Genomic DNA, 25,898 nt, shown 5'->3' with positions numbered 1-25,898 from the left:
ATTATTACCCTTAATTTTTGTCTCTAATTTTTTTTTTTTTTTTTTTTTTTTTGTCAAAACGTAGAAGTAAAAGGATGCCCTCTCCTGGCAAGTTCCTATACAGCAAGTTAACTTGTTGAACAGCAAGCAAATAGAAAAAAATATAACGCACACACACACACGCATATATATATATATATATATATATATATATATACACACACACACACACACACACACACACAGCTTATTTCTCTGTAATAGCAAGAACATGAGAAAAAAAACTTCATTCATTTTGAATAATTTAATAGTTGGTGTATATAGTCTAGTGTATAAAGTTGTTTGCTTCGCAGACACAGTGTTAACCTAATGAAATAAATATAATACCTAGGACTAGACTTTGTTTTGGAAAGGATAGGCCTATACAACAAAGTATGCATAATAGGGAAAATCAGGTATACACTATACATTTTGGATACAAATATAGTTGATGAGATAAATATCTGGATAAAATGAGTATGTATTATTTCTTTAGTTAAAGGTTTAGGATTTAAGATCTCGATTTCTATTCTTTTTACACATATTATTTGAATAATACAATAACCATCAAATTGGCTATCTGAGCTAGAATAATTAACTTGATGGAAATAAAATGTTGATGTTTACACGTTTTAACGCAGATATGCCATCAAATAAGGCCATTTTATCCCAGCCAAACGATGTTTTTAAGGTCCTAAGATGATGCATTAATGTGTATATAAAAGTCATAATAAACATTCTTTATTGATACAACATTAAATTACATTAAACATATATATATATGGAACCATTCCAACCAATTTCACCGTAATTACAAAATTTCGACAAACTTTTAATGTCACATACTGTAATGCAGCACTGTCGTTGGTCTTGTGTTTGTGTGCTGCAGTGCGCGTCGTTGGCCGGAGATGGCGCTATTGAGTATATATTTGTTTCAGTGCCGTTTCCCTCCATGGTTTCTGCTCTCCCAGAGTAACTTGGCGCTGGGCTCAGATCATTATACAGTCCCATATTCTCCCTCCATTAAGGCATCTTTCTACCTTTTGGGCTGAACAGAAATTCCTCCAGAACCCAAGAGGGAAGAGTCCAACTTTTGAGGGCGATATGGACATGAAAAAGAGGATTCATTTGGAGCTGAGGAACAGGACACCATCTGATGTGAGTAATTTTGAGCCAAACCTTTAGTTTTGTGCTCAGCCATGCTAGCTGTGCTACTTTCTACTTCAACTGACCTGTGTGTAGTAGTTTAATGGTAAGCACATGGGTGTAATACCCCTGGCACAGAGAAAGTACTTCGTGTATATTTACAGCATTAATGTTCATTCGTCTTGTTTTGATATGAAAGGATCCTGACTGTCTAAGCCATACTGAGTAGTTTGGAAAGCTGAAGGCATTATTGCAGCATTTTAAGCCCCCCATGCTGGATGTGTGTATTCATGATCTAGCATGCTTTTATGCTTAATATTTGCTCGTTTTAACATCGGCGTGGTACGACATGGATGGGATGGTTTATTTCACCGTGGTGGCCATGTTTGTTGCTAACATGAGGCGCCCTTTATTACATCCACTTAAAAGCCAAAGTAATAAACCAGATATATCTGAAGATAACCATACCCCAACACATTTTCTTAAATACGGTCACATTTTGGTCTCCCATCACACTACAGCATACCTCTTCCTTTGCTACGGTGTTCAGGAAGAGTAATAATAAGACCACCGGTTCTAAAAGTAAATTAAATATGTAATTTGACGAACATACAGTCGCATTATGATTTTTTTTTTCTTCTTTAGGGCACCGAGGCTTATCGATTATATGAATAACTGATATATATATATATTTTTTTTTTAAAAAGTTTTTTATTAAACTGCAAAGAGATGTTTAAAAGTAATCTTTAACCATGTAATATTTAACACATGTATTTGTTTTTAATGTGATCGTGTTGAATTTTATTCGTTATATTGTTACTCGCAGCTGCGAGACACTGATTCCCGCCATTACTCCCCACGCGCCACTACCGATTAAACTAACGTTTATACGCAAAAAATACTCGCGCTGGTGATTTTCAAACATTTTAAAGGTAGTAAGTAGTATAACGTGTGCAAAAGCGGAAAGAGCGTCTGAGTAAAAAGAAGCTACATGTGCTAGTTTGGTTGAACAACCCAGCGGAAATGTTTAAATTCAGTTATAAAATCAACTAAACATCGCGTAAAATATTGTCCTGTAAGCTAAGTAACTGCACAGAGTCAGGTTTTAAAGCACAGCATTTGAGTTTTGTTTAATGTGTAGAGTTTTTCTGTCAATATAGTCTATCTGAGGAGGCGCCATGTTGTCATGAGAGAAAGAAACTCTCCATTTTTGTCTCACTAATTTCCGCTCTGTCTTCGTCTTTCGCAGCAGGAATACGCCATCGACATATCGCTTCCATCTTACACAAGCGCTTAAATACACTCCATTTGCAGTTTGTCACACAAAATTTCACAAAAGACGGTGGTGTCTTTCGGATATGTCCATGTTGTCTGGCTGTCGGCGTGTAATCTGCTGTTTTCTCATTGGTGACTCGCTGCGACAGTCTGAGCCATAGGGCCATACAACAACAGCAGCAACCGATTAACAAACAGTGTTTAATGGTTTATACGTTAGTTTCTTGCCTAAAATCTATATGAACATATGAGGCAACTCATAGCGTCCAAATCCTCAACAAACTTTAAAAACAAGTTTATTTGAAAAAACCCATATTTTGTTTTTTTCCAGTTGAGAAACAACTTTTTTTTTTAACCAGCATAGTTTGTCGCCTCCATTGAGCATGTCCATGTTGGCCAGCGTGTCCAACACCCCTGATTGCTAAAATTTGCTGCACTTTCATATTATTGTTGTTGAACCTTATTATTAACATGTTAGTTACAGTATTTACATGTTGCTCTTATGTTGGTTCTTTCTAGGTACGAGAACTTGTCCTTGACAACTGCAGATCAAATGAAGGGAAAATTGAAGGCCTCACAGCAGAATTTGTTAATCTTGAATTTCTAAGTTTGATAAATGTTGGTCTACTCTCAGTTTCCAACCTTCCTAAACTCGGAAAACTTAAAAAGGTAATCTCACACATTGTTTACTGATTTCTGTTAAGCATGTGCAATATCTTACTTGTGTTCTGATATGTATGTATTTTAATTTTCAGTTGGAACTCAGTGACAACAGAATTTCTGGTGGCCTTGATGTTTTAGCGGAAAAACTACCCAATCTCACACATCTAAACCTAAGTGGCAACAAACTAAAAGACATCAGCACATTGGAACCCTTGGTTTGTACAAACTTCCTCTCATGAACTTGCATATTTTACACATTAAAGATTCTGCAGCTTAACCCTATTAAGCCTACTGTATCATATTTGATGCACACATTTATAAGACCTCTAAATTATCAACATGATCAAAACGATGAAAATCCTGCTGTACACAATCTTCTACATGCCTTCTGATAGTGTCTTTTTGTAGTATTTCAAGATGAACACTTATCGAACACTTACTTAAAAATCATGTTAAAATGGGAGTGTCAAATATACATCAGGCCAATTTATTTGTACATCTCTCAATCTACAGAGCTTCGATCATAAAACTAAGCATTTAAATGTCATAATATTTGGAGATTTAAAGTGACAACTGATATTTATATGCATTCTAGGCAAGTAGTCTGCTATACGTTACAAAAATCTCTTGATTTACATTACAATCTGTCAGAATTTCATCTTACTATTTGGCCATATAAATATAATTAACTGCACCAAATTGGATATTTTTGCACCGTTTGAGCCTCTAAATAAAATTGGTGTTTTTTTCCTTTTTTGCATATGATCTCAATATTCTTCTGTATTATACTATATTAACCATAGATGTTTGATGTATCGAATGATACTAGACACATGGAAACAATTTTTTTTTTTTTTAGGTTTTTAGTATTTTGTCTTAAGGTTAAATAAACTTTTTATTTATATAAAAAAAAAAAAAAAATCAGATTGTTCAGACTTTTATTTCACATGTCAGGTTTTACAGGGTTAAAGTGGCCCAAAAATGAAAATGATTCTCATGTTGTTCCAAACCTGTAAGACATAGTTTCTTCTGTGGAACACAAAAGATGATATTTTGAAGAATTTTGGTTAACCATACTTGTTATAGTTACATAGACTTCCATTGTATGGACAAAAAAAGACATTTAAAAAAAAAAAAAAAAAATCTTTTTGTATTACACCTAAGAACATTTTTTGGAATGACATAAGGGGTGATAAATGTGCTGAACAAAAATTGTAATGAAAATAAAACAAAAAATGGAGTTGTACAGTTTTGTGATTTGATCTGTTCACTTTGGCAGAAAAAACTCGACCATTTGAAAAGTCTTGACCTTTTCAATTGCGAAGTCACAAACTTGAATGACTACCGGGAAAGCGTTTTCAAACTCCTTCCGCAGCTCACATATCTGGACGGCTACGATATGGATGACCGCGAGGCGTCGGACTCTGATGGAGAAGCTGATGGTGATGGAGTCGATGATGACGATGATGAGGGTTAGTGTGGCCAGCTTTCAGTTTCAGTGTTTAAACAGCTGTTCCTTTTTTTTTTTTTTTTTTTTTTTTTTTTTTGGGTTACCAATGTTCATTTATGTCGCTTTAATCACAGAAGGAGAAGAGGAGGAGGATGAGGATGGAGAGGATTTTGATGAAGAGGAAGATGAGGATGACGATGAAGATGAGGTTGAAGGCGAGGAGGATGATGAGGATGGCAGTGGAGAGGATGAGGTATGAGTTTATTATGTGTTGCTTATGGAGACTAAGAACACAGAAAACCTGTTTAATTACATTGCTTGTTGGTTTCAGGAGGAAGACTTTGGTCAGGATGGAGAAGTAGAGGATGATGAAGATGATGATGATGATGACGATGATGATGACGGTGAGTTACATTTGAAATGAACCTTTTTCTGATTTTAAAGCTAATTTTGGTTCCGTTAGTGTCCAAGTGATTGTTAGTAAGATTGTTTTCTCTCGCTCAGAAGAAGAGCAAGGAGGAAAGGGTGAGAAGAGAAAACGAGAAGCAGAAGATGAGGATGATGATGACGAAGAAGAGGATGATTAAAAGCCAATGAACAACTCTGTTACCAACCCTTCCCTCTCCTTCCTTTTCAACAACTTGGCTATCCCATCAACCTATCCTCCCCCCTTACCCAAGCGCTAAGCTCCCTGTGGGGGCAAGACTGTACCGGACGGGTGGAGCTGTTCATATGGAGCCTACGAGCTGAATGAAAGCCTTCTGGGTCGGTGGCTTACTCAGCATTCCACAAGTCCACTGTCAATCCCCTGCCCGTTTGTGTTCGAAAACCTTTGGGGACTTTGGGGACTGGTATTTAGTTTTGGTCTGTGCTTTTAATATTTTGTTGAAAGTTTTTCTCTTTCTTTTTTTTTTTTTTGTTTGTTTGTTTTTTGTTTTGTTTTTGTTGACATTTCCTACCCCTTTAGTTTTTGTTCCAAATTTCCCAATAAGATTGCTATAGCAACTGTGTGACAAGCGGGCCATAATTTTAGCGTGGCAGCCTGTGGCACAAATCAAGGTTGTAGCTACATTTTTACTTTCTGTAAGACAAAAACTTTGTAAATAAAATAACATTTTGTGCTTTGCTTGCTCTCCTATTTCTCTGTACTTTGTCTAAACGTTTATTTGATGACTGACAATGAGAGGTTTAAAGTTGAGGTGTGTGTTTTATTTATCATTTCCCGATACTGTAAAGCTGCAGGGCGGCTGGAAAGATTGATCATTTTTGTCGGATGCACAATTCATGATGCTGTGGCTTATTTTCCATTTCTATGTAATAATTTTGTGCATATGAAACCAAGCGAGAAGAGATCATTCCATTCAAGTTCACTGCTGAATCACCATGACTTTTAACTTTTTGCCAGTTTTACTTATTGGGATCAAATGGTTATGACTAATAACCTGTAACATAATCAACATGCAGTGACAAATATAGTAAGTCAGAGGCCCTTCACAAGTGTTCTCAGAAGATGCATGTTGGTAAAGCTATATTAATGTTGATCAAATCCCATCAGGAATCGGATAAAATTAAGTGAGGAACTGCACTGATATTTTTACTTTATAAAGTCTTGAGATTTTGTTAGAAGTCATTATCAATTTATGATGAACTCTAACATGGAGCCATACATGTGACCCTATCACACATAATTTGTTGTGACTAGCTTATTGTAGTCACAACATTCATACAAATGTGTATTTTATGAATATGGACTCATTTGCATTTACTTTCAAGGAAAATGACACTGAATTATGATCCACAAGCGTATTAAGAAATTTTCCTGCATTCCTGGATCTTATTATTGAGGCTTGTAACAAGCCAGTAATAGTCCAGTGACTCATTCCCAAGATAGATTTACTCCCCCCCCCCCCCCCCCCCCCCCCCCCCAAAAAAAAGAATAGTTTCAATGTTTTTTTGCTTTTGTTTTTTTGCCCATTAAATAGCCCATTACAGGCTTGTCAGCTAAATTTGATCAGCAAAACGGTTCCATTAATTATCAGACATAAATTGTAGCAAAAAATATAAAACCATTGTACTGGCTAAGAGAACTTTGTGTTTAAATTGTATGAATTTACACATATAAAGCCCATATATGAACAATACAACTTTGAGAGTTTGCCCTGACCTGACATTTATTAAAAATATGCTTGTCTTTAAATCACAGTTCAAGCATTGGGTTAAAATTGACCTTCGTTATATAGATGACCCTTTCACGCTGTATTCCAGTGTGATCTTTTGTTCACTGTTTTTGATATTAGTTGGGAGCAATTGACAATTCTCTTCATTTCATACTTTTGTCTCATAATCCTTTTGAGGTGAGATAAAGACAGCATGAGAACTTGTGCAACAGTTACAGGTTTTTGGAGCTTTAAAATTTAATTTTATTCAAAATTAATTCCAAATTGCCTTTACCTACTGGGAAATGGTTGCATTTCCTTTCACAGCCACATGAGGACACCACATCTTTTGTTTTATGTCTTGGTTACAAAAAAAATGTAGTTCTATAAACAGGGATCATGCAGGTCCCCTAGAGGACAGAACAAGCATCCTACAGGTCAGTATACAGTCCTACTGCTGTCCACATTCTTGTCCTGTCAGATTTCCTAACAGTCTACAGGAATAGGATTGCTTTCTGAATTTGTAATATACCCATTGTAAAATATAGATTGTTTTTATGGTTTGTGCAACACTTATTTATTACTATTTTATTACCATTTTCAGTAGACTACTATAACTGTAATTCTAAGAATCATGACTAGTAGACTAGTATTTTTGCAAACATGGACAAACTGGGAGAGCTATAAATTAAACCTCTAGATTCTCAACCAAAGGGCTCAGTAAATTTCCAAGGGGGTGATGCTGAAAATTCAGCTTTGCCATCACAGGAAAAAAAAAAAAAAAAGACATTTTAAAGTATATTAAAATAGAAAACAGTTATTTTAAATTGTAATAATATTTCAGCATTTTACTGATTTGTATTTTTGTTAAATAAATGCAGCATGGTGAGCATAAGACACCTCTTTTAAAAGTATACAAAAAATCTAAATTATTCCACACTTAACAGAGTGTATACATATAAGTTACAAAATGCATAGACCCCAAAGTGCATAGACCCCAACCCAAATTTTTCGCACTTTGATTTTAAGCTAAAAATATCATATTACCTCCACCAAGTCAACACTTTCATACCTTTATTTTTGTTGAATATGGCATTACAGGAAATCAGATGTATTAAATATGTCTGTGTGTCTGTGGTGTCACAATAACATGAATTAGCAGCTAAAAGGTATATTCTTGAATGGAAATAATATGCATTTAATAATTGCTACTCCATTCAACTCATTTTGACCAGTCTGTCAAAGCTGTGTGTGCTTGAGAGACAGGCATGAATGTCACTCAAACTGCTTGGAAAAGGATACTAGCTAAGCCACAGTTCATTTTAAATGTGAGTGGCAGGTTGAACAGAGGCCAATACAATCCAGTGGTTTTTTCACAGTAAGTAATAGAGAGGTGGATCATGCATCTGAGAGCTGTGTGTGCGTGTGTGCATGTGTGTGTGTGTGTTGCTCGCAGTGCATTAACTTATTTTAACAGATACAACATTTGATTTAAAAAAAAATGTATTATTAAAGACTGAAATTAACATGAACTAATATTAATAAATACATTAGAAATACTGTTAACTGTTAGTCAAGTTAACTAAAGCTAACAAATGAGTCCTTATTGTAAAAAAATTTTCTCTCTCTCCTAAGAAACTGATCTGTTCGCCTTACCAAACTCAGCCAACAAAAACAGTTGTGGCAAATGTTTATTTGCAGTAAATGCCTTATTGGAAATGATAAAATGCCTTTATCTGGCTTATTTTACCTGATGACAAAAATGATCTAACTTATTTATGTTAGGATTAAAAAAAGAAGAGACTGCAATCAAGGCTGTTTGGATAACATTTAGTAAATAATTTGAAGAAATATTTGAGCAACAACACTTAAAATAGCATCTTTAACCTCTTATTCTATTATATCTGATGTGTGCATGTTCAGATCCATATATAAACAAAACATTATTAAATAAAAATAAAAAAACATTATGGCTTTTCCAAATTTGTGATACTAAGTGTTGTATCAGGGGCTCCTAATGGGTGACTGTTTTTAATTTACATAACAAACTGGTTGGTTTTAAGTGAAACACATGGTAAACCATTAAAATATCATGGTATGTACATGCATTTTGGCAGTTCACAGCAAACGTGAATGAGCTTGAAGGAATTATTGAAAATAAACTTGACTTTCCTTAGATACTGTGTTAACCCCAGCCACTTCCCACAATGGTGCCTCATCAGTGCATGCTGGGATTTAGTAAACTCTTTTAACAGCATTTAAACATATACACAAAAAAAAAACCTAACTTTAACTTAAACATAAGATGATAACGTACATAAGAATTTATATGTTCAAATTTACGTCCCTTTGTTCTAAAAATTCAGATTTCCATTATTAAACTTTCTTGCCACATCACTCATTCATTTGCACAGAAATTTAAATATAAAACTAATCAGAAAAAACAAAATTCTCCTGTTACAATCATATTCACGAATAATCACAAATAACCCAATTTATAAAATGAAACACACATATGCTCATTTAAGCTTTTTGAAAATAATAATAATAATAATAAAAATCATTTAAACAAGTATGATCGCAATCTAAAAAATGTTTGCATAGTGCTAAAGTGTAAAAAAAACTACCATGGAGGTTGTACAGTATTTATGTGCACAAAATGTGCATACACGGAATGACTTTCCATAAAGAGATGTTAATTATGAGAATGTAGCCCATGTGTTTTCTTAAGGTGCAGTCACATTAGCAAAATTTCGGGGGCAAAAAAGCTCCATTGTCTATTGTCAATAGTAAAGCGATGCATGAAGTCTCGCTCACACACAGTCACTTTCAAAAAAGCAGCTCTGTTGGTCAATGTCACAAACTGGCGTGACCAACTAGAACACAAACAAAACTCCAGTTTGCATGAATTCCTACTGAAATTACTAGATTTCGCCTGCGAAATTTTGCTGAGCAATGGTAAATGTGACCACACCTTTACAGCATAATTCATGAGGCAGAAAGTTCTTATGTGAATGTTAGTGAAGAAGACAAGGCTTTTGGCAGTTTCTCTCAAAGAGTGGCTTGTGAGTTTCTCACATTTTTGATCTCCAATTCCAACTGTTTTATCCGCACATCCTTCTGGTTAAGAAGCTCCCTCAACCTTCGGATCTCTTCCTGCTGCTTATAAAACATTTGTCGTAGCTATATGCAGAAACACATATATAAACACACATTAGAGGAAAGTATGAAAACACTTAAAGGGATAATTCACCCAAAAATGAAAATTCTGTCATCATTTACTCACCCTCAGGTTGTTCCAAACCTGTACAAATTTCTTTGTTCTGTTGAACACAAAGGAAGATATTTTGAAGAATGTGGAAAACTGAACAGTTTTGGGGTGCCATTGACTTCCATAGTATTTTTTTTTTCTGCTATGGAAGTCAATGGTGCCCCAAAGCGACCTGGTTACAAACTTTCTTCAAAATATCTTCCTTTGTGTTCAACAGAACAAAGAAATTTATACAGGTTTGGAACAACTTGAAGGTGAGTAAATGATGACAGAATTTTCATTTTTGGGTGAACTATCCCTTTAAGGTGGATGACAGGTCACTGCAAAGCTATATGTAGCATACCTCATTTTCTGTTTTTGGTGGCGAGCAGTGCGTGGAATCTAGTTGTCCGTTGCTGACAAAGGTTGTCGAGCTGCTGTTTTTATCTGTGGAGGGAAGCAGCAAGGTAAGGTGGGATTCTTTGCGCTCGTTCTGCTGAATCAGCTGCGATAGCCCTGGTTGACTGCGAGAATGGCGCGTCTCTGTCGAGTCTGTTGGGCCTTTCCCCAAGCCCAACTCCTCATATGAGTCCAGTTTACTTCCAGGCCTCAGAGACATCATCAAGGGACCTGCAGAGCAAAAGAAAGTACAATTAAGGCATAGTCTCAGATTTATTCTCTGAATCACCCAAAAACTCAGCTGTTTTATGATTTATTTCTATAACATTATATGTATTTTTTTCTATTTTTAAATAAGTCCAGCATTGGTGAGCATAAGAGACAAAACATTTAAAAAAAAAAAACATTAAAAAATCTTACTGAACCCACACGTTTGAATGCTAGTGTATTTTTTGGTGCTCTGTCTTATATACTATCCATTTACCCTTGTTCCCAGCATAAAAGTGGCCCAACTTGCTAAGTGGCTATTTTAGTCTCTCAAAGGGCAAGAGGCTAAAATAGCCACTTAGCAAGTTGGGCCACTTTTATGCTTTTTATGTTGCTTTTATGGTTCATTTATTAAAGCTCTTAAATCAACATCTACTTGAATGGTATGGAAAACAGCAGCTCAAACATTCCACAAAACTTTTACTTTTTTTGTTCCATGGAAGAAAGAAGGTCATACTGGTTTGATGATGAGTAAAGGATGACAGAAATTTCCTTTAAAAGACTTTCTGACCTTTGTCTAGACCACTAATCCACTCATCTGCTGTCATGGCAGGCCTGTTCCCAGCTGTCATTGGGTAAATGTCCTCTTGATAGCTCTCTGACTGCAGAAAAGAACGAAAACATCTCTTGTAGTCACTTGCCAGGGGATCGTATAATCAAGGACAACACAGAGACAACAAGAGAACTAGCTCTACTTTTTGTTATATGTATTTGAATGGATGTGTGAACAGGATTATACCCTTCGTGGAACAATCATTGATAGAGGTTCTATGAGACTTTTGATTGTCACTAGCTTGTAGAATCTGAATACTTCACAGGAAGACACATCAAGCCCTCTCTTTGGCATAACACCTGAAAGAGAATGCAAAGACATGTTCTGAGTAGGAAATCAGCCTTGTGAAAAAGAAGTACACTTTAGCACATTTTAATAATTTAAACATATACTTGTACGAAACTAAATGTAATGTTTTCTGACACTTAATTGCATGTAATCGCAAAATTTTTTTTTTTTTTAATTAAAATGTATTATAGTTTAAATTTATATTAAAGACAATCAGCAGAACTTTAGAGTGCTTTTTTGACCCACCTAAGTACATCTTTATGTGTAATTGCATAATTGCTTCTATTGCCTTTGAAACATATTTGAAATGTACTGCTATATATAATGATTTTGTTCTGTTTTTTCCATGGTTTCCCTTTTCCTGTTTAGTTCTTGTTTCCTTAGTTGTCATGGTTTCTAAGTATGGGCTTGTCCAAATATCGTGCATGTCCAAATACCCACACTTGCAGTTTTTGCACTTGACCACTTGCCTATACTTACATGATGTATTTCCGGAGTTTGGCCAAAGTGTTCAAGTGGCCGTGAAGACCGCAAGTGTTTTAACATTTTTGCTTACTCAACAGGGCACACTTAATCATTGCATGATTGAGGTGCTTCATTTTTATGCATTTTATAATCTACACATAATTTCTGCACCAATAAAATGTACAAAACATGTTTTACAAACAAATTATATGTAACATCTAACTTACACTGGAAAGTTTTCCTAGACATGACGTGAAATTGTGGCACGCAAGTTCCTTAACGTAATGAGAGACAGGATACGCTTAGGCTCAAAGACCACTCCGAAGTGGTATTCAAAATAGAGTGGGTTTATTGTGTCTTAAGTGTACTACGCTTTGGCATTTTTTCAGACTTGGGACAGTCTTCCACACTTACTTCCTGTTGCATGCACACGCACTCAAGTACCACAAATATGGGTATTTGGCCACTTGAGAGTGTGTGCATGCATCAGGACATGCGCCAGACTGTCCAAAGCGGTATTCGAGGCTAAAAGTTTCCCTTCATGCATCATGTTCAGGAACTCAAGTGCCCTGAAATCAAGGTGTCGAGGAAAACTGTAAGTTAAATTAATTAGATATTGCATATAATTTGGTAGTGAAACAAAGTGTTGCACATTTTATTGGTGCAAAGATGAGTATATTTTGTACAACATTTGCAACTCCTTTTTAATCACTTAATTAAAAGCACCACTAAATTGTGTCAGCTGTTACATATGGACTACTGAACAGACATTTAGAAGTTTATTTTAAAATGCAAAGTATTGAAAATAAAAATACTTGCATTTTTACAACATTATAAGTGTGTCACATCGGTAATCAAAAGTTCTACACACACTTGCGGACTTCAAGCCCTACTTGAACACTTTGGTTAAATACAGGAAATACATCATGTAAGTAGACAAGTGGTCAAGTGGAAAGTCTGCAAGTGTAGGTATTTGAACAGGCCCCAAGTTCTCATTTGTTTTACTGATTATGTTCGCCACCTGTTTCTTGTCAGTTCTCATTATCTTAAGTATTTAAAGCCATCCGTTTGTTCTGTTCTTTGTCTTGTGTTGTTTATGCTGCCATTCATTTTCTCTGTTTATTCTTTGTTGTTTCCAGAGTGGATTATGTCCTTTGTTTTTGGTTTATCTATATATTAAAAGCACTGCAATTAGTAGTGATGGAAGTCCGATTCATTTAGCAAACCGGTTTTTTCAGACAGTTCATTTGACAGTTCAAACTTTACTTGTTTAAGTTATTTGTGTGGACACAAAATTGCTGGTAATTGCCTTTCATTTACTTAAGTTAATGGTGTTTGTGATCACAGTTTCATTCGCTGATTCTTCATGTCGGATATGACTGACCAATTTTGAGTAGATACATCTTGGATATGTTTCTTAAATGTTTTGCACCTACAGTATTACAGACATTGACGCACAAAGATATGTTCTACATGTCTAAAGAATAAACCAGTCTTATAAACTCCTTGATTTAGCTTAACAACTTAAAAGATAATATGCATGCACAATAAACTATAGTAAAATTTATTTACATCTCTTGACAGAAAGGTTTTTGCAGGTTTTATTAAAATGTTATTTGATAATAGTAGTCATAATAAGAATATTTCCAGTACATGTCTCAGGCTTGCATAGTATTGTCAACTCACTAATCAGACTCCTCAGTAATCCTCTGCAAACTTCTACAGTTGGTTGAACCGGCTCATTCGGTTCTTTCGGACGTACTATTTTGTCTGTGTGTCTTACGTCATCAACCAGGAACTAAAGTTCGATTCAGTTTGATGTTGTGAACCGGCCCGACCAGTTACTTTCTGAGAAACGGTTCAAAAGAGCGATTCATTCAGAAATCGGAGATCACTAGCAATTAGATTCTCTTCTCCTCTTGATTGTTTGTACAGCCATGACATGAATGTACTGACAAATATTTATGGTGAACTAAAATATATTTTAATGTCATTTCTGTTGAAATGTTTATGTCATGTATTTAATTAAATATATTTGTAAATACACATTGGTAATGATGAATAATCAAAATCTTTTAGATGTGAACTTATCAGAATGAACACTTTTAACCAAACAAATATCAGTAGATGAATATATTTTCTATCAAGTTCAACGTAAGCAGAGTAGTCTAAATCACAGGCGCAGGTCAGTACATTAACTGTGTTCCAACAAACATTTGACCAGAAAGTCAACAACTAAACTAGAATGTGTAGGCTACTTTGATTTATTTATTTTATTTTTTATTTTACACTGCATTTCTATTCCTTTATAATTCAAACAAACCTTAAATAAATTCTTTTTCACTTTTTGCAAAATAGCTTGCTTCAAAAATGTGCGTATGCCTTCTCTCTTTAATTTAATATTTTCTTTTCTAATGCAGAAAATATTCATACATTTTAGGTGTTCACATACATTTTTTGGGGGGTCTCTGTAAACATGTTAAATGATAAACTCTGTTCATGTAATACAGATGAAGGTGAACATTCTTTAACCAAATCTATATTTACGTGCTACAGTATGTTCAGTGCTTCTCTGACACCTAAAGCATTTAAAGTATTTACTCACATAACCTGATTAGTGACAGAAATGGCAAAAAACTTCTTAAGCAGCAAGGATGAACCAGCTTTTGAAAAATCTAGGCTATTCAAATTATGTTACTGCTGTTTTGACTACTTGTGCAAGAGACAGATTTACAAGGAATTGTTGTTATGAGTAAGTCTGTGTGTGCACATGTAGGCTTTTAATGTATGGTACTCACACATTCCCTTCTGTGGTAGAAGAGACCGGTATTCAGTCAAATAGTGTACATATGGCTTCTCAGGGCTGATTTCATAGTATCTGATATTTCCATCACCCTAAAAGATTGAAGGAGGATTTTGTTATCCATGAATAACCTGTATCATCAAACACAATACTAAAACACTAGTTGCCAATCTGGAAGTCCAGGTTATATGTACTCACTTTTCCAGCTATGTAAAGCATGTGAGTGTCAGGGTCATAAAAAGGAAAGAGAACACCGGAGGAGCCATCCAAGTCCTCTGAATAAGACGGCTGAGAGAGGTCCTCCTGCAGAACACACGTGTGTATATATAAGTTTGGGACTCAACACTTCTAATCTAAACCATACTAATTTCTTTAAACCAAAGCCCTGAATCAAAAATACCCATATAAAGTTATTACAAATACAAAAATTAGAACAGCATCTGCTTTAGATCCATATTTGACTCATCCCATAAGAAGGTAGACAGAAAAGCATAGTAATGGTCATCTAAAATATCTGCTATGTCATGATTGTGACACTAGGGGGACTAAAGTGACTAAAGCGAGTCATGGACCTGTTGAAGATGAACCTGTCAAACTACAGAACCTGATTTCCCAAGTAAAACATGTTACTGGGTCAACATTTTTATTGACCCTGGAACAACACTCCATTCAACCAATCAGATTTGAGGGACAAGTTTACAGTTTATGTCAAGTTTAGGCTTACAATCAGGGTTTGGTGCTTCTATGTCAGCGTTATTCACATTTCCCTCTGATTTTAGGGCTAACTTATGGGTTTGATTAGGTTTAGAGGTAGAGATATGGGGTAGGGATATACAAAATATGTTGACCCAGGAACATGTTTAACTCGGCAAAATCAGGACTTGCTGTCAAACTGGGGCAAGACGATATAGACGATAGGCCCATTCCAACCAGAATGTGAAGGCAGGTAATTGCCCCATAGTGAATTTCTCTGTTTTTGAATGAAAAGTAAGTGTATCTCAAATACTCCAGTGCCACTAAAAAATAATTTAACCCATTTATTCAGCAAGGATGCATTAAAATTGAAAACAATTGTCATGGATTCCACAAAAATATTAAGCTGATGTTGCCTTAAGTGGCTACAAGAGGTAGGCAGATGTAAGTAGATGTATATCAGTAATGATTGATATTTGGTTGCATTTGTTTTTCACTGGAACAGAGACTCTTTCAGTTCTTATAAATTCTATTAAATTCTATTTAATAAATATTTTCCTATTTTTGTGAATATAGATTGTTTATGTAAATATCAGTTTATCTCTATCAATGTACTGGGTGTCACACTTGTTATTTGGGTAACACTTTACAATAAGGTTCATTAGTTAAACATTAGTTAATGTATTAACTAACATGAACATGAGCAATACATACTGTATGTACTAATCTCCGTTAATTAAAAATACAGTTCATTGTTTGTTCATGTTAGTTCACAGTGCATTAACTAATGTTAACAGGATTTTAATAATGTATTAGTAAATGTTGAAATGAACATTAACAAAGATTAATAAATGCTGTAGAAGTGAAGTTCATTATTAGTTCATGTTAACTAATGTAGTTAACTAATGTTAACTAATGAACCTTATTGTAAAGTGTTACTGTTATTTGTTTTAGAAAGTAATTAAAAACAAATAATTAGTTGTGCTATGATTTTTAAATGGACATTATAGTTATCAGTTATCAATAAATCATTTGATTATAATTTCAGAAGATTTTTTTAGTAATAACAATTCTGTTCAACTTTGCAATGTGTATAGCATTGGTGTGCATTATTTTAAGCTTTTTTTGTATTTGATTTTATAGGTACCATTGAAACAATAATTGCTCAGATTGAGAATTTCTTTCAATTAACAAATGAAAATGTATCATAAAAAGAAGACATTCTGTGTGTTTTTATACAAATATGAAAATAGGAAAAATGAAGGAGTCTATTTTTAGCAGGCCTTACCTGTTCCCAAAGTACAATCTGACGATGGTTCCAGCGTGAACTGCCCGTAGAGATAAGCATTTTCAGGTTTCCAAGAAATAGCACTTTATTGGCTTTGTGTGACTTGCAGTTAGTCTCCTAAAATCACACATTACACTTACAATGAGATTTAAAAATAAATGCACATCCCCTTTATCTTTCTTTTTCAAAAAATACACATTTTAATCATCACAAAAATCAATTAAATCTATCCTGTAAAAGGAAATATATTTTGAATTGAAGTCTTGTGTTCATCCGAGTCACGTGAAGAGACATGACAGTGTGAATGTAAGACTCTGGGCTGATGCTGACCTCTGGGTAACAGATCAGCCAGGCTGCAATGGTTTTTTAAAGGTGTTAGATTTGGATGTGTGGTGCCAGAGAGGCAGACAAGGAGAAGTGCATTTCTGTGCAAGTGCACAAACTGTATGCTGTCTGTGTCCCAGTTCATAATTCAAATTAAGTGAAGGAATTAGCGATGGAATGGGCGAAAGTTATGGAAATAAATGAAGTCAAAACTCATGATTGGTTTCACCTAATAATATGAGCTTCAAAAACATCCGCATGTTCATGACAGATAGAGAGGAACATCAGACTCAAGGCCACACACACCTGCAAAAGGGTGCCAGTACGTGGGTTGATCAATCGGATCTTCTTATCCTTGCAAGAGGTGGCGAGTCTGCTGCCGTCTGTGTTGAAGGACATGGACAGAACCACATCTGAATGGACACTGATGGACCGCACAGGGTTCTTGATCACCTGTTCAGGAACGTCAAGCTTCCACACCATAATCTACACATGAACACACAAAACAAACACTTAAGTTACTCTTACTGACATTTAATACACTACCGTTCAAAGGTCAGTACGATTTTTTGAAAGCAAGGAATAATTTTATTCATCAAGGATTAATTAAATTGATAAAAAGTGACAGAAAAGACTTTTACATTGTTACAAAAGATTTCTACTTCAAATAAAAGCTGTCCTTTTGAGCTTTCTATTCATCAAAGGATCCTTTATAAGCATGGTTTCCACAAAAATATTAAGCAGCACAACTGTTTTCAACATTGACAATAATAAGAAATTGTTTTACTGTATTTTTGATCAAATAAATGCAGCCTTGGTGAACATAAGAAACAAAAGCATTTCAAATTCTACTGACCCCAAACTTTTGAATGGTAGTGTAACACCATATCACATTTGTAAATAATTCCTCCACACACAATTTTTTTTTTTTTTAGATGTCATTCATTAAAATCTGATTAAGACTGGGGGAGAACATTTCAGTTTGTGGGAACCAATTTTAATCACACTACACACTGTCTACAGTTACGGATCGTGCAAACTTAAGGAAACGTTGCAAGGAATGTGAGGTAGCGTGTGTGAGCCTATGTGAAGATTGTTGCTCTACACCCACCTTCACTGCCTCGGGACAGCTCAAAAACAACCAAAACAGAAAAAATGAGGACAGGGCAGAGGACCATGAAAAAGAAGATTGGGAAAGAGATGCTTAAAACCACTTTTGTTCATGGGGGGTTGGGATGGAGGGAAACAGGTTCAAATGGAGTGGGGAACTCGCAAATGCACAGAGTTAATGTTAATGTACTTTGTACAGGAATACCAATCAGAAACAATGTATTAGGAAATCACAATCAGAAACAATGTATCAGACAGGCTATGAGCATCCAAGAAATGCAATAAGGGATAAAAAGAATCCAGACACAAAGGCAGTTTTAGGCTTTTAGATTCTCAACAATTTCTTGATCAAAAAGGAATCAATTAACATTTTCAATATTTGTCTACAGGTTGGAAAAACTTTTGGTTATTCTGATTATTAGGGGCAACAATATCACATACATGGCAAGATGCTAAATCAGTAATCCCCAAAGACAAACTTGAATGCACTACATAAAGAGTAATATCAGTGCTCAGTGTTCAATATAAACAATATGCAACTAAATGTAAATATAAATTATATGCATCTTCATAGCAAGAAAAATAGAAGGCTGTGTTGCTATTTTTTTTTTTTTTTTTGGCCAAACAATTTTTAGTAGAGAAGATGTGACTCATACATTGCATACTATGAAGCACAATCATATGCTGATACAGTTATGTTGAATTAAGATGCTGAGTTTAGGCTTTTTATGCAAAAAAATTAGGGATATATATTTTTAAAGTTCTTAGAAAGTTTGGATTTCACTACAGTGATTTAACTGTAAAATAGTTTAAATAAGAGTCACTGCTGCTATAATATATATCATCATTTTTGGAGCACTGCTTGTCCAACTAATTGCTGTATTATTATTTATTTAGGAGATCCCTCACACTCTTTCAATGTTAACTAGGTCACTGCAGACTTTTGGGTCTCTTTCAGGTTATAAAATATATATACTAAAAACTCAGCTGCTGGTTTACAATTAACACTTAGTTTAATTTATACAATACATCAAATGGAATATAAACACAATAAGACCCTGATATTTCTGAAGTACACAAATTGCAACTTTTACCTAAAAATACAGTGTTATCTCCCTATTTTTGTTTGGTTTATGTATTTCTCTGTTGGATAGTTGCACTTATGGAAATATATTTTACAATTCTTTTTTCTTTTCCTTACTTTTTAAAACATATTCAAGTAAATATCTACACTATTTTATCTATAAAAAGAATTAAAATATTTTATTTCATTCACACACTCAAAGAACAAAAATATTTTGGCCTTCGCACTGGAGGGGAAGGGTTTAAGATTAAAAGATGGGGAAACTGCTTGCGATCAACACATATGGCAACACATGATAACATGTGTGGTGACGTGTGCTAAGAGCTTCCTATCACTGTGAATATTTTAAATGACTTCCTGGTGGCAAATTCACTGAAATCTTGTCTCTCTTTATTCCATGACAAAATGTATGTATAGTTAAATTACCTGGTAGTCATAGCCGGTACTGAAAATGATGTTGCTGGCAGTGGGATGCCACTCAATGAGGCCGACACGTCGTGAATGACCCTGCAGCTCCTTCCGAGGCACTGTGATGTTCTTCAGAACACCATGTTCAGGAATATCCCAAATCTTTACCTGAACAACAAACGTACACATATGATAAGCTGTAAAAATGTGAAAACAAAGTTAAAATATATCAAGAATATTAAGCTACTGGACTGAAGGTAGAACATGATATCCGTTTTTGTGAGTAAAACGTGAACATGCACCAGTCTGAATCTGAGGTGAGTGTATGCACACTGTATGTTCACACTTACTGTGGCATCCTCTGAACAAGATGCTATACAGAAGTCATTAAATGGGTTCCATTTGATGTCAAGTACATTGCCTCTGTGACCAGAAATCTTTGGATGGTGAGGGTCAACCTTGCCAGTCTGAGAAGACACAAAGGTACATCATTATTTATGTATATACCATTATAGAGGACAACCATGGGGTCAAGCCATGTTTAGCATATACACTGTACTGTTCAAAAATTTTGGGGATAGTAAGATTTTATTTTTTTTTAATTTATTCAGCAAGGAGACATTAAATTGATCCAAAAATGATAAAGACAATGTTAATGTTACTAAAGTTTTTTTTATTTCATATACATGCTGTTTGATCTTTTAATTTGTCAAAGAATCCTGAAAGTCTATCACTATTTCACAATTATACTAAGTGTAATGGTATGTTCAGTTTTAGTTTTGTTTCACTGTGTTTCTGTTTTGCCTGCCTGAGTTCCTAGTAAGTTTACTTGATTGTTAATTAGTCACTCACACCTGTTTCTGTTCAATTTGATTACCCTCTCCATGTATTTAAGCCTTGTCTTTCTTTAGTTTTTTAGTTAAATGTGGTTATGTTCATTATTCTCCTGCGATCTCCTGAGTTTTAGTTTGTGGATTAAATAAAGACTGTTTTTGTTCTCTATCTCCTTCGTTGTGCATATCAATACAGCCACTACATGCCACTAAACAATAAAACTTTTTCAACATTCATAATAATGAGAAATGTTTCTTGAGCACTAACTACTCAACATATTAGAATGATTTCTGAAGGATCATGTGACACTGAAGAGTGGAGTTGAGTGACACTGAGGAGTGACTGTTTAAAATTCAGCTTTGCCATCACAGGAATAAATCACACTTTAAAATATATTAAAATAGAAAACAGTTATTTTAAAGGGGACCTATTTTCCCCTTTTTCACAAGATGTAATATAAGTCTCTGGTGTCCCCAGAATGCGTCTGTGAAGTTTCAGCTAAAAATACCCCACAGACCATTTATTAAAGCTTGTCAAATGTGGGTGTGAGCAAAAACATTACGTTTTTGTGTGTGTCCCTTTAAATGCAAATGAGCTGCTGCTCCCTGTCTGCTTTCCAAAAGAGGGCGGAGCTTTAACAGCTCACTCTTCGGTTGCTCAACAACAACAAAGCTGGAGAATCACATGCAGCCAAAATGACGATTTTCAGTAAAGGTGTTCAGCCTCACATTGTTCAAACCGGAGTCGGACACTGATGAAGAGACTCAGGAAGAAGTTACAACTTTTAGAATGCAACTGGATGTTTCTGAATGGTTAGTGGATAAATTTATGTAGTTGCTGTGGAGTTGATTCAACTCATCGACTAGCATGTGCCATGATGTTAATCTGTTGTGCAAAACCTGTATGGATGCCCACTATACATAGCGTACCTGTTTGCCATACACACCAGGCTAACGTTTATGAATGCTATCAAATGCTGTGAATGGTCAGATCCAAAATATCGCTCGGAGAGAAACGCTCCTTTTTTAGTAGTCAAGCTTGCCAGGGTCAACTTGCAGGCTATTCAAGCTAACGAGACTCTAAATAGTGTTCTGTGCTCATCTGTGCAGCCAACGACAGAACAATTAGCCTGCTTTGCTTGAACTTTTGCCATGGCCTTAGAACTGGTACACTGTTTTCTCTTGCGAAAACAAAATGACGGGTGCCGTGGGAGGAAATGTGCAGATTAAGTGGCGGTAATATTATAATAAGATCCCCTTCCCACGTCACAAGGGGAGCAAAATCTGAGCGGCTCGTTTTTTCACATGCTTGCAGAGAAAGACTTGTAAAAAGTTACTGGGTTGTCCTTTTTCACGTTTTCTGCACTGTAAAAAGTGATTCGTTGGCTCAACATCTATTACTTATCAAGATAAATAGAATAAACTCAAAAATATATATATTCATAACATTTCAAGCTCTACTTAACATTTTCTAGTGTATGCAACACAAAAATGTAAATTAAAAGGTGAACATAAGTGTATTCGTAAAGTAAATGAAAAAACGTAAGTAACATCAACTAGCATTAAAACTTGGTTAAAATTAAGTAAACCTAACATAAAATTTTACGTATTTGTGAGCTGCGTGATATGCAAATATTCTATCCAGCCAATAAGTGAAGCTGGAGCCATTTTGAAGCGTGATGTGGTGAAGACAGCGAGTACTCTGTCAGGTAAGCTGTCTTTAAAGAAAACCAAATAAAATATTAGAGTTTGATTATTTAAACATTCATAAACACTCGTTTATTGTGTTAGTGGGCTGTATTCCTTAACCAGAAGCGCAACACAACATTTTCTGAAGTTCGATGTGGTGAAGACGGAGATAAGAGGTAAGCTAAAGCTTAGCTTTATATTAACAAAGTAAAACATTAGATTTTGACTTTTTTTAGATTTTGACACTCATTTATTGTGTTAGTGGGGTGTATTTGTAAACTGGAAGCACAACTCAACGTTTTCTGAAGCGCAATGTGGTGACGATGGTGAAAGGAGGTAAGCTAAAGCTTAGCTTTTTATTAACGAAATAAAATATAAGCGCGTCGTTTAATGTCCACTCGTTTATTGCATTTTAGTCACTGGGGATTTGTTAAACTTGTATTTTTAATTGATATGAATTATTCAACAATCAGAAACATGTTACTTATGAATACTTTGCAACTATTTCTATATCGAGTTATATAACGTTATATATATATTTATAAATGTGCGTGCTTCATTCGAACATATTGAGTGCTTATGCAGTGTTTGTATTCACGAAGACTGCTTAAGGTAAAAGTATCGAGTTTGCACTAATGCATATACATCAATGCATTGAGTTTTCACACAGCTCCAAAAATAATACATAATAAAAATTGAAAAATCTAGCCTAATCATTTTTTATGTTGTTTAATACTGTTGTTTTTCTCTATCTGTCTTTCCAGTGCGAACATTTGTGGTGCAACAATAGAAGGATATGGTGCATCCTGTTTTTGGAGGTATACAATTTTGTTAATTTCACACTTGACTATGAATTGTTTTTGACAAATTGGCTTTGCCAAAATAAAAGGTGAACCTGGCATATTTTCTGCATTTTGGGTCATCATATTTCAGTCAGTTAAGATACAGTATAAAAGCTTGTGTAAGGACCATGAAAATCAACTTTTTTGTTTCATGTACTTTTCAGTCCAATGCTGTCTGCGGAAATACACAGAGAAGTTGATTCAGTGTTTAATGGTGTACATCTCTGACAATGCTGATAATCTCATCAGGCATTACCAGGTGAGTGTCTGGAATACATCGAACGCTATACATAAGGCAGTATTTAAACCTGGTCTTGGGGACCCTCTGCTCTGCACATTTTTGCATGTCTCCCTTATTTAACACCCCTGATTCAGATCATCAGATCTGATACGCATTCTTTTACAGAGCACTCGCAGAAAACACCTTACCTTTGCATTGAAAAATAAGGTGGATAGACTAAACACATAATACGCATGTGCGTGCTATCACTGTTTTCACAGATTCGTGTTTTTGCAGTTTATACGGAGATGACAATTGTATCGTTTTCAAAAACTTTTTGAAACCCATTTTCAAAAGTTTGTGTTTTCAGGCCACCAAAACGCTGTTGTGTAAATAAACGGCCATAACGGCTAAAAAAGTTTTCCATTTTTTGTTGGAAACGGTGTTGTGTAAACAGCCCCTAAGTTAAGTGTGTTGCATCCTGTTCGCCTGTCATTTGGATTATTGTTATTAAAGCTTTGTGTTGGCACCTTCTTCTTCATCTTCGTCTGTTTGCCTGCAACCACCCCTGACAGTTGTTTAGAGTAAAATAAAATAAAACCGAAATGAAACGATAAACTAACATTTATTTTATTTATTAAATATAAATGTGATTTCTGGTTATTTCAAAACATTCTATCTCATTTTGTGTTATATAAATACATTATATTTTTCCCACTGTAAAACAATCTGAAACTACCACGTAATGTTGTAAGTAAATACATATTTGCTATGCTTTTCATTAGGATAGCCATGGTGACCTAAAGGAACTGGAACAGCACACACACTGAGGATTATCACAAAGGTGGCTTCATGGACGATCCTTTAGAGACTGTAACTTTCTTTTGGTCAAATTGTCACTTTTTTCAGAAGAACTACAGTCATGATTTTTGGTTTTAGACTATTTAAGTTGCTGTTTCCAGAGTAGTATTGCAATCTCTGCCAGAAAACCTAAAATGCTTTATTTTTGTACTGATTTTACTAATTGTACTAATTGTGTGAAAACCTTTTGTTGAAATGCTGTCCAAAAATGAAGTAAAATGCTGTTTTGTGTTTGTTGTATGTTTTGCACTTATTTTAAGACATTCAATGTTCTAGAGAAGTACAGTAAGTTTTATTCAATAGCTCAAGGTTAAAATTAATTAAAATTTTAAGTTTGTTCAACTCAATTGACTGTCTTTTTTTAATGTAAATTAGCTTAAATGTTAAGTTAACACAACTTGCTATTACTTGGTCAATTCAACTTGTGTTTTTAAGTAAGAATGTTGAGTAAACAAATATATTTAAGTACCTATAACAAAGGATTTCTTGTTAGTTTTACATAAATTTGCTTCAAGTTGGATTTACTTAAAAAGTGTGATGCAAAAATGGTGCATATGTATTTTAAGTAAATCCAACACATCATTTTTTACAGTGTGGGTTGGTAGATGCACCAGGGACCCGATTATAGCACTTAAACATGGAAAAGTCAGATATTCATGATACGTCCCCTTTAAATTGTAATAATACTTCACAATATTACTATTTTTACTGTATTTTTGATCAAATAAATGCAGCCTTGGTGAGCACAAAAATTCATACTGACCTCAAACTTATTAGTGTATCTTGAATATAACAAGTGTATTATGTCTTGTCTCGCTGGTTTTAAGCATAAATCTCACAAAATTTGTTAACACATATTCAATTATACATTCAACATTCTCCAAAAACCAAATCTATATATGCAATGTTGCTTTTAAATAATTTTTTTTTATGAATATTTAGATATGTTACTGGAAAACAAGATACCGATGCTAGAATAGGTTTTGTTTTCAGCGTAGTACAAAAAAATAAGTCATTACAAGTTTGACCAAGAATCACAGCACAGAAATGTGTTGCAAAAGATACAAGTCTCAACAAGGAGAAAATCCTTTAGTAGCCAAAAAAACAATTACGTAACACAAATGATTCAGTTAACAAGTGACGAGTAACTTCATCATTATTCATATCTAAACTGGCAACTGTATGTTGTTTCTGGGCAAAGACGCTAAAATGTGGAAATGTTGAAACATGCATTAACTTGAAATGTGTGGTCAGACCATTTTATAAGTTGTTTGGTACTAAAGCACATTTCATTACTTAAATTAACATTAAATGAATACTACTTTTTAGTCACTCTATGGTGTTGGGTGGAAGGAGAAGAGACAGACAATACAGAAAGATGCCTGTAGGCTTTCATGTAACCTGTGCCATTCCTGAGACATGAGATAATACCTGACTAAACATGAGACAGTCAACAGACCAATAAAATGACAGAAGTCTAAAGTGTGTCAGAACACGTAAGCGTGCAGGAGTGTGTGTGCGTGTGTGTGTATGTATGTATGTGTGTGTGGTAAACCCTACGTAATGGGGACAAAATTTCCCCACAAAGATGGCAATATTAGAAATCCTTGTACTTTTAGGGATATTTTTTGGTCCCCATGTGGAAAACAGTTTATAATCATACTAAGTGATCTTTTTTGAAAATGTAAAAAATCCAGAAAATTTTCTGTGAGGGTTGTGATTAGGATCAGGGTTAAACTTGAAAACCGAATGTGTGTGTGTGAAGACAGAAATAAAGAGTATGAGAAGTTAATTCTGAATGTTAGGATGTAAA

The 25,898-nt window shown here is 34.7% G+C and overlaps 2 protein-coding genes and 1 long non-coding RNA gene across 6 annotated transcripts in view; 2 read left to right on the top strand and 1 right to left on the bottom strand.

Moving 5' to 3' along the window:
* The first annotated feature begins 926 nt into the window (after positions 1–926).
* anp32b (acidic (leucine-rich) nuclear phosphoprotein 32 family, member B) lies at positions 927–5,678 on the top strand. Of its 2 annotated transcripts, none has more exons than XM_051898608.1 (7): positions 927–1,176; positions 2,959–3,108; positions 3,195–3,317; positions 4,382–4,574; positions 4,687–4,805; positions 4,884–4,956; positions 5,060–5,678. In XM_051898608.1, exons 1-7 carry the CDS (start codon positions 1,123–1,125, stop codon positions 5,137–5,139), a joined length of 792 nt encoding a protein of 263 aa, XP_051754568.1. In that variant the 5' UTR covers positions 927–1,122; the 3' UTR covers positions 5,140–5,678. The 2 variants fall into 2 exon arrangements, with proteins under 2 accessions (XP_051754568.1, XP_051754558.1); XM_051898598.1 differs by having other exon boundaries at positions 5,057–5,678.
* Positions 5,679–7,767: 2,089 nt separating this feature from the next.
* coro2aa (coronin 2Aa) overlaps positions 7,768–25,898 on the bottom strand; it is a 30,556-nt gene continuing 12,425 nt past the window's right edge. For all 3 annotated transcript variants that reach the window (XM_051898495.1, XM_051898478.1, XM_051898487.1), the window contains 10 exons: positions 19,991–20,107; positions 19,659–19,808; positions 17,345–17,524; positions 16,715–16,831; positions 14,932–15,036; positions 14,729–14,825; positions 11,364–11,476; positions 11,136–11,226; positions 10,323–10,588; positions 7,768–9,891 (listed from right to left, as the gene is read on the bottom strand). In XM_051898495.1, the coding sequence (XP_051754455.1) occupies positions 9,760–9,891; positions 10,323–10,588; positions 11,136–11,226; positions 11,364–11,476; positions 14,729–14,825; positions 14,932–15,036; positions 16,715–16,831; positions 17,345–17,524; positions 19,659–19,808; positions 19,991–20,107 (1,368 nt within the window). In that variant the 3' untranslated portion in view covers positions 7,768–9,759. The remainder of the gene's footprint in view (positions 9,892–10,322; positions 10,589–11,135; positions 11,227–11,363; positions 11,477–14,728; positions 14,826–14,931; positions 15,037–16,714; positions 16,832–17,344; positions 17,525–19,658; positions 19,809–19,990; positions 20,108–25,898) is intronic.
* LOC127515221 (uncharacterized) lies at positions 20,117–24,841 on the top strand. The gene is made up of 6 exons (XR_007930791.1): positions 20,117–22,182; positions 22,265–22,338; positions 22,425–22,498; positions 22,927–22,980; positions 23,169–23,263; positions 24,010–24,841. It is a non-coding gene; the product is annotated as an uncharacterized LOC127515221 (long non-coding RNA).

This window comes from Ctenopharyngodon idella, chromosome 1 (assembly GCF_019924925.1).
Source record: "Ctenopharyngodon idella isolate HZGC_01 chromosome 1, HZGC01, whole genome shotgun sequence".
Classification (NCBI taxonomy): Eukaryota; Metazoa; Chordata; class Actinopteri; order Cypriniformes; family Xenocyprididae; genus Ctenopharyngodon; species Ctenopharyngodon idella.
The sequence above is the reverse complement of the archived record's forward strand: the minus strand, read 5'-3'. Positions and strand labels throughout refer to the sequence as shown.